Below are 17,163 nucleotides of genomic sequence, written 5' to 3'. Positions count from 1 at the left end.
TTTTAGAATCGATTGTTTGAGAATTTCGTAAGGTTCCGGAACATCACTAGTAAACATACTAGGTGTTACGTACCTGTTAAACTCGCGCGGTAACGCCTTAACTACCGCGAGGAATCGTGTGCGCGAGTCCGTGATTCCGTGCATGCAAAAATCAGCTTCTGCGTAGCAGAACCAGGACTCGATATTGTCGGGTCAAAATGGCATTAACTGAATCGAAATAGGGGGAATAGACTTTAGCTTAAAAACCTTAGGTGAGTGTTCCGTCATAGTAATATAGATAACGAAAAATGTCTAATTAAAATATATCCGGGAAAAAAAATTCGCGAAAAAACAGTATATCACAATATGTAAAATTCAAATAAAGAATAACAGTGAATAATAATATTCCAAAATGGAACAGGCTCACAGTATATTGGCTTGGTGTACCAGATCACGTCGGGCTCACCACTGGAGATACGACGGATATTCTAGTTTAACAACTAGCTACCAGTAGCACCTTCTATAATCGAAACCCTTTTGGCCAAACAGAAATGAGAAGTCAGACGAGAAGAGACAGGAAAGATATATTTGATTCGTTACCAATATATCGAGAGACTTCGTTCTTAACTGGCTATTGTAACGTAGAAGCTGTGTCCCACGCCGTGTTGCAACGTGATCTGGTGCGGATGCATGACCGAAAGCCTTCAGCTAAACAAGTCCACTTAAACAACGTGGTCAGCATCCAATGTCGAACACTTAGAAAGCTATTGATTTTGGGGAATTATTTACAGCTACACTGGAATTCGCTGCCGACTGAGCTGGTCCAAGTGGCTTCCCAGGAGTCCTTAAAGAGGAAACTTGACCTATTCTTAAGGACTAAGGATAACATATTATGATTTACCATTTTTTTCTTCTATTATCGTTAATATACCTAGGTTCTTGACTGAAGGTGTTGGTGATCCGTTGCTACTAGACACCGAAGCCCGTTAAGCGAAGGCTTCTTTTATTCCGTCCACAACCATTTGAACCTTTTATTATCCTTCATACACTCCTCTGCATTGTAATAGCACAATGTTCATACAGAGATAAACTTGTTTCCTTTCTAATAAAGTCGTGGCTGCTAGCGAAAGTTATCGTAATGCCTTGAAAGAAACTCAGTCATTGAAAACCAGGATATTCTTACCTTCAAATAGCTGTTCAAACCACTGTGACTAATAGAATTGAATAGCTAGAATACTTTCAACGAATTATAATGACGAAATGGAACCATATAGTAGCACAAAGACACAAGAGGTAAGAAATTAATTTACATTCACTGGCACATTGCAAAGAAATCAGATATCACCATGTTATTTGGTACTGTGTCAAATGTCCAATTAGGCCGGGAGAATCTTATTTCTACAGCACACGTTTTTGTACTCGTAGTCAAATTATGGGCGGTTCTGCAAGTTCTCCAATCCCTGGTGGTGGGACGTCTGGGTACCACGTATTGCGAGTAAGTGCATTTCTGAATTGTTTGTGCTTGTTCAACCACATTATTAGTCGGGATTTGTGAAACCAAGTGTTATAACACTATAGGAACCTTCTATATGAACCGCACATTTTTGCTCGGAATTCTGAGAATTTCAAAAGTGCTTGTCTGAATTTCACATGTTTCGAAACTTAGTAGTTCCTAAAACAATTTTCACTTGACCGAATTATAGCTGCGCTGCCTGTATCTCGGAAATCACACAGAGGAAGATATATATTTGAGTAAACAATATAGATTTAGTTTCATCAGTCATCAGCAAATTAACATAGATTTTAGTCAGAACTAGGTAGTCAGTTTATTGCGGAAAACTATAACTTGTGATGGGTTTATACATGTCAACTGATCTGAGGTCCTTGAAGTTAATGGATGTCACGTCCGTCCTCTCGTTCAAAAAGAATGCTCTACACTTGTCTACGTGTCAGATTTGTAGTAGACTATCTGATTATCTATCTGTTTCACTTTGGCTGTGTTTATTCAGGTTTCATAGTTCCGGCTGACAACTTCATCTCGTGTTCTCTGTCTGCACATTGAGAGGTGCAGAATAATTTTTTTCACAAATTCCGAAACCCAAATAGGTCAAAGAACAGTAGCAATCGCAAAGCAGATTATTCCATCTTTTCTTCACCTTGGGGCTAATTAAGGAATGACTCAAACTATATGTTGAAATAATCTCACATTGCTGACATAAAAATCCTCAACCTATCCGGTTGAGTACGAAAAGTCAGAAGAGGCTGTAAAGTTCGTTTGAAATTTTATCCTTATTCATGTCGACTCAGATCACCGGAAAAAGTTTGTAGATTTTTAGTGGGAAATGATAGTCGCCGCTCACTTTAGGAGGTCTACTGTGGTTATGTATCTAGGGTTGGGGTGGAACACTTGTTTTAGACCTGAAAATCGACTCAGTGAAGGTGGAACACTATCGATGTTTGGTCCTTATTCATTTAAGTACCATAATTAATCTCATGTTTTGGATGTCTCCAGATTGATTACAACTGCATCTCAGTAGTTTGGCGCCTTTGACCAGCATAAACGTCTGTTCCAGGCCATACATTGCTTTCTTACCGAGTGGTTTTTGTTTTCATATAATCTCTATCCACGCTGGGTTGGCAGGTCATATAGTAGTAGTATCACTCACAGAACTGGCGTAATGCAGTATATGAACCTGAGTCATTTAAAATGATGGAAACATATGTAAGCAGTTTGACAAGTCCAGTTGTCCTTTTTTAGTTTGACCGTGCTTGAAGATTTCCATAAGGAAGGTGGCTATGTTGTTTCTTTTGCTATTTATTTATAAAAATCTGGCAAAATGAAACTCCAGATGTTTCACACAGAAGCTTGTTTTCTTTTTAACAAAATAATTAAATTTGTTTGGTTGTCTCTATGACACCATCAAAATGCGCATTAACTTTACAGCTATGGGGAAGGTCTTTAATCGCACATATTCTTAGTAGAGAGATGTTGGAATTGATCTTAAGTATTGTTTATCTAGGTAGTCATGTAAGTGGTTTCTCATGTATTACAGACAAACTAAAGCTGTATGCCATTAGTTGGAGCAGTTTATTGTGATGATTTGAAGTATTGGAATTATAGTATAAAATAGTAATCCCAGAAACAACGCAATTTAATCAATAAGCATTAGATGAACACAAACGAATGTATTGTATTTGGAATTCAAAATCAAGCAGTCATCAATACAAGGAAATCATCGGTTCATTCAAACACCACATTTATATTAATATGAACAATCTTTATCTTACATTTTAAAAAAATACCAGGTTCATTACACTCAAGTTTGGGCATGCTTGGTCTATGCGAGTTAACCTAAGAATACCTAAGCTGTGTATGTTGCAAGGACTTGTATTTTGTGGTGCTTGCTTATAACTTACTACTTACACTCTCTGGTAGCATCGTTTAAGTTGCAGCATGTGCTTGAGTTTAGTGGATATCACCACTTTACATGTATTTCAGTTTTAAATCACTGTTGTGGCGAACTTGAAATCTTTTATGCACGTTGTCACAAGAATTTCTACACTGAGCATGATTGGTAATCCTGGTTTTCAGTTAAAAGGCGGAAAAGCTTGTAATTTAGGGAGGGGGATTATTGGATGAAAAATGATTGAGTTAACATTTCTCTTTAACCACGTCTAATATGATTTATTTAACGAGTACTAGTATATATACTTTTCTGCCGTACATTAAGCATGAGGTCTATTGAGACTACCCGGTTGTCCAAGCTAAGGTAATTGGAATGAAGCTGGAACACATGGCCTGATTGAAAGTTAAGTGCTTTAGCTACTAAACAACTGCATTACTTATCACAGTTCTCTGTATGAGGTCCAGAAAATCGTACAGGTCGGTAGTCCTAGATATTACGATCTCTCTAAATGGCAGCCATTAAAGGCTGATATGGTTTTTTATTTTCTTCCGGAAAACAATTAACTTTTAAGAGGAACAGTTTATCGTGGTTATGTTCCTATATAAAGTGTATAGTTTACAACTTAGTATTGTTGATGTTGTCATTTACTTTGCTGTCCTTATATTTGTTTATAATATTTTCATTTTTTCCGTATCGTGCATATCTTGATATTCTATTGTACCAAACATTCTTTTTATTGCATATAAAGTCAAACTGTCTTTGTGCTGTTAGGTAATCATTTTTATTTTCGTCTATAATTTCAGTATTCTGTAGATCCATATCTTGACAAATTTGTGTGAAACCTAAGCGTATCATGTTTTTGTTTGAACAATTGGATACTATGTAAAAGTTGTAGGCATTGTAATGTCTTTTCACTTCATGATTACAGCGCATGTCTCCCACATAACATAACTCAGATTCCTACATGAAATCAATATACCCTACTTCCATTGAGTTATTCATGTCTGTCTTGCCTAAGTGTTTGTCGTTTAGGCAGCCAAGATGTTATAACATCGTAGGAGGCAATAATCATCTAAAATATATAGCTTTGCAAAGTTACTTCAACACTAAGAGATCCACTAGTCAAATAGTGCAATAATCTGCATTTATTGCTAAGGTATAGACTAACTAGTAAGTGCAAAAGATTTACAAAAGCATTTAACTTTTCCGTTGTGCGCATAGAGTAAATCAGGTAGCAAAGTGACTGTTGACTGGTGCAATTATATTCAAATACATACATCAGTTAAAAGTATGCTTCACAACTTTCCCTAGGTGAATGTTAGTGAAAACAGTTTTAAAGTATTAGCAGTGTTTCAAAACCAATCAGTTATGTGATAAATGATGATACGGACTTATAATGATTAGCTGATAGTTCAAACAACTCTGAACTTATTCTTCGGTTTACCATAAGTTTATTTTAATTTATTGAATGTGAGATAAAACTACTTTCCGTATGTCAGTCATAGATAATGCCTTAAGATCAGGTGTTTGGAAGTGTTTCCGTTGTTGCATATCATCAGAAAAGCAACTAGGGTTCTTTATTTTAATACAGGAGAAGCACCTTAGTGGCTGAAGCGCTCGGCTTCAACCAGTGTCTTAGGTTCGAAATACCCTCCACTCGTGAACAACTGAGTGTTATCACTATTCCTCACATAATTAATGTGTCTCGAAGCCAAGTACATAAATCCATACTTTTAAAACAGATGAAATCTTCTGATACCTAGTTTCAGTCAATGTCAAATTAATGACAATTGTTAGTAAGCTAAAATAACACTTTTGACATTTATCTTGTTGACAGCATCTTGTTTATGTTATTGAAAAATTAAATTTTCCCAGGTTCAGGATGGTTCACCTGGTCATCAAGCTGGTTTGGAAGCCTTTTTTGATTTCATCGTTGCAATTGGTGACAAACGTCTGGTAGGTAACTGAGTTAAGATTTATCTCTTTATTTTAATTACTCATGTTTTTCAGTATATTAATCCAAAAGTTCACACTTCCTTTTGGTTGGATGCCTGATTGAGCTGTAATTTGTTGTAGTCATAAAATACAGTTAATGGTACATGATTTTAATTAGTTACAACAGCTAAATTACTGATACTAAAGCTGTGTAATATTTTATCAATATTATATACTAACAGAGACGGTGCTTAATTGTTTTTTCATTTTGTACAGAACAACTAGAATCCATGTCTAGGATTTTCTGCAGATAAATGCAGTCTATTTTATCCTCACTGTTAATTCGTTTGGATATCAAATCTCGACTGGTTACATTCATTGTAGTTAGCCAGTTCTTATTGTTAGCCGTCAGAAAATGTGCAAATTTGAAGTTTGTCATAGTGTGTGGATTGTTTCATTTATATTAGCCTATTTATTTAAAATTGATATAGAAGACAAACTTAGACGATGTAGAACATGACACTAATGAATGCTGTACCAGGTCACTACACCTTATTTCACAACAATAAAAACCCATAGAAAGGGAAATCAAACCAACAAGAATAATGTCATTAACGGCAGTATGATAAAAGAAGCGAAGTAATTTAGTGTTGATAGTGAATAAATGATATGATCAACATTTATCTTAAAAGACAATGTGTTCATTTGACGTAAATTTCTTATTCACAAATGTACCTTTGAAAAAGACTATTGACATATTATGTGACTATATATCTTTATATAATGCCCTGGTACGGCCGAGAGTGGGGAGAGTCCGCTCTCCCTTTCGAAATGCTCTCACATGGCCAGCGAATATATAGCCTCTGCCAGGGAAGTCCTGCTCGCTGCCTTCTCGTGGCGGGGGTGTTGTTTACGAAATTGAGAAGACGCTTTAACCGGGTTGGTGGACAAGGCGAGTCCACCTAGGGGAGTTGGAAAACCCTGATTCCAAACCAAAGGTGCACATGGGCTCCAGTATCCTGAAGGAACAAATGGCGTACGAATCAATCGTTGATCACCGGCTACCATGGGATTGCATCTCCTCACGATGCTCCACTGCCTTGTGGATCAGATCTTTCGGCCAAAGGCTCCGGGTGTGGGCCCCTAAGAAAACCACATGCTTCAGTTTGGGCACCTGGGCAGTATCACAGCCCACACACAAATCGAGTGAGATTTGTGTGGCGCATATGTATCTGGTGCTTCCTTGTACCAATATTTATGTGTTTAAATAAATAAATAAATAAATATATCTTTAAACAACCTTAAATTTCCTATCCCTTTAAAAATTCTTAAAGATTTATTACTATTATGTACTGACAAAGTTCAGTTCACTTTTGAAGGCGAATACTTTCGCCAGATTGATGGGGTTGTTATGGGTAGTCCGTTAGGACTATTATTAGCAGATGTGTTTATGGCACATGTTGAAAATCTGTCTGAAGACTTAATCGACCGCGTTAGTGGCGGCCAAAGCAAAAGGTGGCATCAGTCCTTGAAGTCACTAACTTCTAGTCTGAGCCATGTAGGTAGATGCAGACTACTTGGTTGGGGTGCGCGCGACTATCGTAACCGATGGTTGGAGACTCTAGGTGACATGGCTCAGAATCGATCACAATGGCGCAGGCGTATACACTCCCTGTCTTCCTTTAAACCGTGAGATTAAAATTGCTTCATATCTGTCTTCCTTCCTGTACTATATCCTTATATACAACCTATCTTTTATATACTACCACCACTAAATTAACTACTTCTATGAATTCGGTGTTCATCTTGTTGTGCTAACGAGGTATGGCAACTTGGACCGATGCGTATATGTGCCTGGTCCTACGTTGTAGCTGACTGACTGACTCAATAACTGGACTGCAATATTTCTATATTCCCCTTATTATAGGCTACTTTCGGACCCATAAAGTACTACTATACATTTTACCATTGTTTAATTCTAGGTAATTAATTATTTGCTACTTGTCCTGTTCACTTCCAGTTTTGGTTTGTATATGTATAAACGGTGTTTCTGTATATAAATGCATGTGTCTGAAATAATAGAAGCTCACCTACTGTGTTCTTTTATTGGGACTCAAGAATGGGGATAGAAATGGGTTTATCGGCACACCATTAGTTAAGATTATCTCGGTGTCAACTTGTAGTGCCATGCTTCGTTAATCGTTCACCCTGATAACCGTTATAATACAAATCTTAACGGTGTATAAAATCAGAAGGCAAAGAGAAGCGGCATCTACAGTTTTATTGACAAATGACACAGACCAGAAAGTTATAAGCACGTGAGTAAATATCAGCGAGCGAAAGAAAAATGACACGCATTGGAGATGGCGGGTAAGCCAACTCACTTTTACCAAGCGTTAATCAATATTTATAGTCAGACAAGAATAAATGACAGATATGTGATAAATAGGATAAGAAGTGTACACACACCTACGTTCATATAAAAATGGTCAGGTTAATAAGTGAATAGTTAACAAGGTGAAAACATGACTCATGATGGATAGGTGAATTGGTTTGTCCAGAAGCTAGAATAAAGTATATTAGCTTAACGTATCAACCGATACTACAAATTCATGTTTGGTTTTGTCAGTCTTAACATATTATTGGTCGAATCTTAGAACTCTAGGCTATAGACGAAGCATTACTTACAGGACGGAAAAGTTATCACTGGAATTTTCGTTGGTGACTCTCCTCTATCTGTCGCTTGGTGTCGCGTTTATTACAAATCCATTCTAGGTCATTGTAAACGACTATGAACTTGGATCTCTAACTACTGGTCGTGGTTATTGTACAGACCTCATTTCTGTTGAATGAAGAGGTATAAATTTTTAATATATAAATATTTAACTACATTTCACCATCTCTTTTCACTATCTACCCATTTTCCTTCTTTATTTAGGAGGAAGATAATGACTGCATTAAAGATTTATTACAGGCCAATAAAGATAAACCTGTTCGTTTACTTGTTTATTCGTCTAAATCTCAATCTTGTCGTGAAGTAACTCTAATACCCAATAATCATTGGGGTGGTCAGGGTTTGATGGGTGTCAGCATTCGATATTGTTCATTTGACAGAGCTAATGAAAATGTATGGCACGTATTAGGTGTAGAGTCTAAATCGCCAGCGAATTTGGCTGGATTAAAACCATACACAGATTATATAATTGGTGCAAATTCTGTATTGAATAATGTAAGCTTGTTTTTTATGTATTTTGCCGTATATTTACTAGTTGCTCTTTATTTATGTTGTTTATTAAATATTTACTTAGTACATATTTAAATATTAGACTTTGAACCACATTGTGTGTAGGGACTTATGTTATCATCTGGCTGTATAAGACTATTGGATTCATACCTGTAATCTGTTAGTTAAAAGCCAAGTACATTAACCACCAAGTCACTGCTCTATTTTCGTTTTTTTCGATTGTATTAAATACAGATAATTGCATTTCTCTGTAGAAAAGGGAATTTCGTATATATATATATATATATATATATATATATATGCTAGTGGTTATGGCAGAGTTCCCAGTTTGTAATGAATACTTCTTGTTGTTTAAGTAATGAACCGAGTACCTATTGATAGATTATTAACAGTGATACAATATAATACAATAATAACTGCTGACAAGATCGAATTATTGACAGAGGTCTCTAAATAAACTGATATCATAAGTCTATAGAGCACGTTCTTACTACATAATAAAATGATGAAAGTCTATGAAAAATATTAAACACAAAAATAAACGTAACCAAACGTTATGTAAAACATAAGTTCATTAGGTCACTCAACCAAAAAATTACATTTAACATCATCCTATCATCATTCGTTCATTCCTATCATATCACAACTTTTCGAAATTTGTAGCCCAGTGTAATGATAGGATATATCGAGAAGGGTCTTACCTAATTGAAATACGAGTAGCTTACAAACTTCATTTTTCTTCCGTCATCTCTTCTGTTGATATTAGTACGATTTCGGGCTTACGCCAATCAATTGGACTCATGAGCAGTTAATATGTGATCACATTGTATATCAGCTGTCTATTAGTATTGGATTTATTCATTGGAAAATCCGCGAACCTACTCTTAAAATCCCCCGCCATAACAATTTGATACGTGACTGAAGTTATAAATCACACATTTGGTATTCCTAATACATGAAGTGATGATTAAGTGGCTAAACTGTTTGAGTTTAAATCGCCTTTTCTCACTTCGGTTCGAAGAGGCGGTTATCGTTAGGTTTACAAAAACTATTAGTGCGAGCCAAGTTCATAAGTTTGTTTTTGGTGGCTAGTTTGCATCAAACAACTTCAGTTTCAGTTGTAATATCAGTGTTTATATGATGGATGTAGTGTTCGTAACACAGTGCCTAGCCATGTACATCAAAATTTTATATTATCGTTTGTAACCATAAACTCTTCATGGTTAAAATTCCGTGTTCAAGTGCATTTTTGCTTCCCTGATGCCATTATTACCACTCTTTAAGAATCTCGTTCACTCTACTGATGAGTTTTCGTCAATAAACCAGTAGACCCTATATTTTTATATTTATTGTCATAATTTATTTTATGAATAATACGAGAAGGGATTACAATCCTAGTTTTGTTTAGTGTTTCTTTCGTTGATGTTGTCTATCAGTAAAACTACCCTGTAGGATGCAGCACATTCACCTGGATAAATATTAGCTGCATATTGCGTGTATTAAAATTCAGTATTTTCCAACGAATATTTCAATCCCACTGGTTGTGGTTAGTAAATTCTGACGTAATTGATCATTAAAGAATAATCGCTCCAGTAGTATATATATATATATATATATACATATGATAACTAGTAGAAGTATCATCTGCTAACCTTGAGCTAGATCATTCCCCGACACACTGATGTGATCCCTGTTTACTAGGTCGAAAGTTTAGGACAATTTCATTACATATATACTTGTCGTGCACTATTACTAAATACTCAGCCAAGATGACGAATCTTCCATACATAAGACCGACTAAGGTCAAAATCATGTCGCAACTATCACATTTAACAAGGTTAGGAAAATATATCTCAAAGTAGACATAATTGTCTGTTCGCTGTTATCAGCTAATCACAACTTACTGTTAGCGGACACACGCATAGATAGCGCAGCTATTCAATCAGTCATCATTTGACTGCATTATGGCAAGATGAGAGTAATACAAATAAGTTAACAGTTACGACTCAAAAGGAAAAGCTATTTAAAACGTATTGACTTTAACGGTAAAATACTTCTAGCTTTGATCTATTTAAGACTAAATACGGATAAAAGTTTATCCTTTTCCTACTTTCAACTGATTCAATGAAATAGATCTTGTTAATATATTGTAAAGTTGCCATTGCTAAGTAAAACACTGTTCAAGTCGTCACATTACAAAAGCACAGAAAGATGATGAACACCAAAGTAGTAGAGGTGGTCTGTAGTAGTATTGAAAATGATCAGGCCATAGGGAATATAATTCGAGAATATGGGATTAATTCGTTGAATACTATATGAAATAATTTTGTAACTAAAGATCTAAAAAGGAAGTAGGGTAAATGTGTCTGCACCATTGAAACTAACTTAATATGTCTAATAGCAAGCATAATAACTAGCCAGTAGTCATCAGATGTATCAGTATCACATTCTGTAGCTATGAGTGTATTTCAAATTGGCATGTATCATTCAGATTTTTGTATCATGCTGAACCACGCTGCAGTGTCTCGTACTAATCTTGTTGTAAACCTATTAACAAACTTTACATTTTGCTTACGTCTTCGGGAGATAATACATGCAAATAAAGAAATTACACTTAAATCCAGAAAGCTTTTTATATAATCGGTGAATATTTTTCTTAACAAATAAGCCTTTTTTCATGAACTTATTGCCTTTAAATGTTTTATATACATTAATATATCTATTAAGAGAGATGATTTTTTCGAACTAATCGATTCTTCCGATGGGCACGTGATTCAATTGTATGTTTATAATTCTGAATTGGATTCATGTCGTGAAGTACATCTCAAACCTGATTCCAACTGGGGTGGGAATGGTTTACTGGGTTGTGATATTGGTTATGGTTATTTACATCGTATTCCAACAACAGCATCAGCACTGCCTGAATCTTCTCCACAGTTACCGAATAATGTGTCACATTATCCACAGGAATCTTTGAAATCGTCAACCGTTAGTGAATCGAAATTACCACCTTCATCATCAAATGAAATTACTAACGGAGTTGCTGCTCCTTGTTATCCTCCACCTTCGTATACATTCAACAATACACCGTCAAATCAATTTGGTGAGGTGAGCGAGTATACACTAATAGCATATACACGTAATATGGTATTCCATTATTTCTAGTGCGTTCGTGCATTACGAAGATGTAGTTTGTGGAGAATAATGATCTAAATTAGTTTCTCAGATTAAAACAACTGAAGTTCATGTGACCCCATAATTCAACTTACCGAGAATATTAAGTTCACTGTTCAACAAGAACTAATACTATTAATACCGAATTCAGTTATCTCGTTTTTGTTAATTTGATGAATGAAACATAGCCAGTTAAAGGAAATTAAGTTTTAGATCACCCGTTATCCAATAAATTAAAACACGTCTGTTAGGCCTAATTTCGAGGTATCATATCTGTGTGTAGGTATCCGTATGATTTATAAGTTGGTACCATTATAAATGGGCCACTTTACCTTTTTTTGTAAAATGTTTTTTGGTATTTATCTGTAACGTATAGAAGTTACTACACTTACTTATGTTCAGTCATTGTTTTTGTTAAAATAATTGTTTAAACTGTAGCGTTGATCATTTTGAGAAAATTAAAGAAGTCCTAACAAAGTATCTACAAAGTAATGTATCAAGATTTTTGCACTGATATTAACGTGTTTTACATATTTTTCAAAACCTATAGCATCAGAATAGGTTTTAAAGTATTTCAATCTTCAGTTTTTCTCCCTATTTTGACACGATTCAGGTTGTTACACCAATGAATTTTCAATTAATTATTGATTATCCTTTAAAACAAACAAGCATACGCTCCATTGAATTCTTTTTTGTAGGTTCCTCTAGTTTCTTCATCAATGGAACCCACAATCCCGCCGTCATCGAAACCACTTCCAACTACTTATCCTACTCAAGTTCCTGTAGATTATTTTAACTATGCTCACTCTTCCGTTCCATCTTCAGCATTTACACAAAATTCAAATATCCCACCTCCTGCACCTCTTCCTCCTGGATTGACAAATATATTTAGTATGCCGTCAATAAGTTCTCCATCTGTTGTTGGTGGTGTCCCTGTCTTATCTTCAGATGCATCTTTAATTTCTCCCGAATCTACAAAAAGTGTTGGAAATGCCCCTCAATATTCACAGTTTAATATACCACAAATGTCAAGTGCTCAATATTTTCATCCTGTCACTGATAGTCTACCTACTTCTACAATGATTTCATTGCCTGGAATGCCACCATTAGACGTTAAAATGCCTCCTCTAGAAAGTATGTCATATATGTGTTATAAACAGTTTATATGATTTAATCTAGAACTGTATGTACTATTACAGTTCTTCAAATTTAACCAGTTTCTATTTCCATTGATTTCTTTCCACATTATAGAGGACTGATTATTAACTAGCATTGTTTATTTCAATTGTTTGAGCTATATAGTTATTTCAATTTCTATATCTATCAAGAGCATACCCAGATAATAAGTAGAAATGGATTTAAACAAAGATAGGATAATACAAATATTAGACCTATCAAATAGCTAAGTAATCATGTAGCGGTAAATGCAACTGATTTAATTTGAATACTTTTAAGCTAGTGAATATATTGTGTTACCTTTTATACTATTCAGTATTTTATGTTTCTTCTTGTTTTTCAAACTCATCACTAAGATTTTTAACGGATTTTCTGTTTGTAACATTGAGTCTTATCAACATTTAGGGATCAGATAAGCTGATTTAATGAATGTTGTTGTCTACATTTTTTCATTTCTACATTTTCCTTTCAATGAAGACTATCTTCACTCGGGTCTTCATTCAGAATGTATAACATTTTTTTAACAATTGTTAATACACAGAATATTTCTGAAGACAGTGAATTCATCTAACCGTTGAATCGGACATGTACATAGATGCGTCAGGTCTTACATGGTTGTTTGATAGTGTATTATAAGATTTATTGTCACAGTTTATAAGTAATATTCTAGTCAGTAGATTTATACTCTAATTCAGTTTAGAATCCTGCTATGATTATAAAATTCACCAGTTACACTAATCATCAGTAGTTCAATGCATACAACTTTATATGTAAACTTTGAAAACAGAAAAAAAGTGGTATCTTGTTTATTTAACTGGTTGATAATCAAGCTGAATATAGATATAATGAATAAATTTTTAAGGTTGGCTACTCTTATATCAATTATACTCACATTACTAGAAGTATTACTCTACATATTAAATTGAGCTTCTAAACTTCATCATATAACTAATAAGTTAAAAATTTAATCTACAAATCTGTTGCTATGTAATTCCTGACAAGTATTCACAAATAGCGGTTATTAACATCTTTTCTAGTAAAGAATTGTTCTTTATTATATTTAATACTTATAAATAAAGGTTTATTGTTGGTTCTTATCCATGTGTAATCCTTCTTGTATAGGATACCTTCCGTATTCAGATGTTAGCAATGTATCAACTCGTTTATTGATGTTATATAAGGTTGTGTATAATTAGGCGTATTATGAAAATTTCTCCCATTCACTTGCAATCCACATCTCTATTGAATTAACTGAGTAAAATGAAATGTGTAGATATCAGTTCATAAATACTTTTTACTTCAAATGAAAACAGCTAAGATAGATTACTCAAAGAATAAATAATACAACTTAATTACTTACGCCTGTTAATCCTCGCGGAGGGGCATACTCCGCCCACCAGCACTCTCCATCCAACCCTGTCCTGGTCAATCCATTCTAGTTGCTATTCATCCTTTTCACGTCTGCTTCCGATTCCCGATGCAGTGTGTTCTTTGCCCTTCATCTTAACCGTTTCCCTTCAATATTTCAAGTTAGTGCTTGCCTCGTGATACAGTTTGCTGATTTCCTCAATGTATGTCCTCTATCCACTCCCAGTATCCTTTCCTAATTTCCTCTTCAACTGAAAGCTGGTTTGTTCTCTCCCACAGTAGGCTATTGCTGATGGTATCCGGCCAATGAATATTCAGTATCTTACGTAGACGATGGTTTCGAAATACTTGTACATTTTCGATGATGGTTGTAGTAGTTCTCCACGTTTCAGCTCCATACAGTAGGACTGTCTTGACGTTCGTATTGAATATTGTGACTTTGATATTGGTTGGCAGTTGTTTTGAGTTGCATATGTTCTTCAAATATAGGAATGCTGTCCTTGCTTTGCCAATCCTGGCCTTTACGTCTGCATCAAATCCTCCTTGTTCACCGATGATGCACATGGACTGTAGTACCCTGAGGGAACAAATGGCATATGAAGCAATCGTTGGTCACCGGCTACCATGGGACTGCATCTCCTTATGTTGCTCCACTACCTTATGGACTAGACCTTTAGGTCAAAGGCTCCGGGTGTGTCTCCTTAAGAAAACCACCTGCTTCACTTTGGGTACCTTGGCAGTATCACAGCCCTCATACAAATCAAATAAGATTTGTGTGGCGCATATGTATTTGGTGCTTCCTTGTACCAATATTCATGTGTTTAAATAAAATAAATACGACAAATTTATATATAAAATTCCTGCTCTCTATATTGTAAGTAATATAAAAATTATCTAGTGCATGCTACTCAATATTCATTTGTTTCTTCTCTTAGGTCTCAATCTTTCTACAAACCAAAGTTCATAAGTAATACATTTGTTTTGTTGAATGAGAAAAGAAATGACTTTTTATCAATTCCGTATATCGCATATTTACACCTCCTTAGTCAATTGTTTTTCCAATATATACATACAATGTGATAAACAATCTGTGTGTTTTATTAATATGTAATTACATGCTCTTCTTTTTTTTTAAATTTGTAAGTTTTTGGCATGTTTAATTTATTGTGAATTAATCCACATCGTAAATATCATATTGTTTTGGGATATTCTAAGCTATCAGTATCATTTTGAAGTGCCTCTTAAAGAAAAAATTAGTGTACTCTAATTTTCTTTTCATACGTAAATTTAATAAATATCTTTTTCTCATTTACAATATCTCTTCAATTATATAGTAATAATGCTGTCATTATGTAACGTTATTATTATCCTTTGAAGTCATGTTTTATTTCTTTTGAATATTATTGTCTTATTTATTTGGTTATTGTGATTTTACATTTGAAAAAAAATTACATTGACCCGTTTTTTCCTTAAAGTTTGTTGCTTTTTACTCAACTTACCTGTGGTTCCCTCTTGTATCATCAATACTTCAGTTTTGTATACTATGCTCATTATTATTGGTGTTATGTAATTTTTCTGGATATGAAAGTCTTCTTTTTCAACGTAGTATTCCATCTACAAGTTAGTCGATTTAACCCATTTTTTGTGTGTAACTCTTTGATAAACTGCGATATGCGTAAAAAATTGGCTGCTTATATCAATTTGTTAAGATGTTACAAAGAATAATAATGTCAACAGGTGTAGACTGGTTGGCTTATACGTAGATGTGGAACAATTAGAAACCTTTCGAGATTTAAAGGAAATTATGTAACTTATGGCATTTAGCGGATTTTCTGACTTATTGGTACCTTCCTAGTTGTTTCGTCTCATGATTAACCCGCCTATTGCTTCATACATACTAATGAACTCTGTAACACCCTCAAGTTTGGACGAAATGTGTATTATAACTGATACGGCGTTGTACATTGTGTGAGACAAAACGTCCAATCACATACATCAAATAATGTAATCCAGTTCAGATGAGGATTCTAAAAAATAGAGCTAATAGTTTATATACTTTATGACAATCGCTGCATGGGCATTCGAATGCAGCAACTTGTTCTCTAAGTTTTTGAATTTCTACTTCTAGTAAGTGATTCAGACTCTTAGAAACGTCTCAATGCACGATAGACTAAACATCTCTACTTTTTGATTGGGTTCATGTTTTCCGTCGGGAATTTAAAGTAAAGAACTCGATCTCGCCGGTTATCACTGAAATAAGTAACGAATAGTGATGGTCTATTAATAAAATCTTAAATATACTTTTGCTGTCTGATTGACGGGTCACCTAATATTGATTGACGGATAAAAGATACTGAGACATTATGGTGATATTTTAGACAAGCATAACGAAGTTTTGGGCTGACCAACTATAGTGTCATCTGTTCTTACTCAGCCTTCTAAGGCACATGAGAGTATAGTTAATATTAGGAGAATGCGAACTAGTATTAAAGATTTGAGTTATCAAGTACGAAATAATTATTTTGAGTTAACAATAAAGAGTGACATTCGGAGAAAAATACTAATATCAATCTGCTCCGTAGATGATGGATGTAATGGACTGACTCAATGATGTTAATCAACTCGAATCTGCAATTTTATTTGCTATCGGTACATAAATTAATATTCATAGAGCTGGAAGCTGTTTCCACAATTGTTAAATGATTATATAAACTGCCAAGAATGACAGTAATGCAAATAATAATAACTAGGTTAACTCTGAGCAGAGTTATTAACTAACCCTAACAGATCAGAATACAAACACATCTGACACTGCTGCATTAATGAAAAGTTAGGCGTAATACTGAAATTTTAGAAGATCGTATTTGAGCCTTATTACGC

General features: G+C 34.6%; 1 protein-coding gene across 2 annotated transcripts; it reads left to right on the top strand.

The window, feature by feature from the left end:
* Positions 1-1,231: 1,231 nt before the first annotated feature.
* Smp_169990.1 (putative golgi reassembly stacking protein 2 (grasp2)) lies at positions 1,232-15,363 on the top strand (the record flags this gene model as incomplete). 2 transcript variants are annotated; one of them, XM_018798037.1, is made up of 7 exons in its annotated part: positions 1,232-1,272; positions 1,360-1,474; positions 5,262-5,342; positions 8,260-8,550; positions 11,293-11,673; positions 12,438-12,873; positions 15,182-15,363. In XM_018798037.1, 7 exons carry the CDS (start codon positions 1,232-1,234, stop codon positions 15,361-15,363), a joined length of 1,527 nt encoding a protein of 508 aa, XP_018653019.1. The 2 variants fall into 2 exon arrangements, with proteins under 2 accessions (XP_018653019.1, XP_018653020.1); XM_018798038.1 differs by having other exon boundaries at positions 15,219-15,340.
* Between the last annotated feature and the right edge of the window lie 1,800 nt (positions 15,364-17,163).

Source organism: Schistosoma mansoni, chromosome 6, assembly GCF_000237925.1.
Source record: "Schistosoma mansoni strain Puerto Rico chromosome 6, complete genome".
In the NCBI taxonomy this organism is placed as follows: Eukaryota; Metazoa; Platyhelminthes; class Trematoda; order Strigeidida; family Schistosomatidae; genus Schistosoma; species Schistosoma mansoni.
The sequence above is the reverse complement of the archived record's forward strand: the minus strand, read 5'-3'. Positions and strand labels throughout refer to the sequence as shown.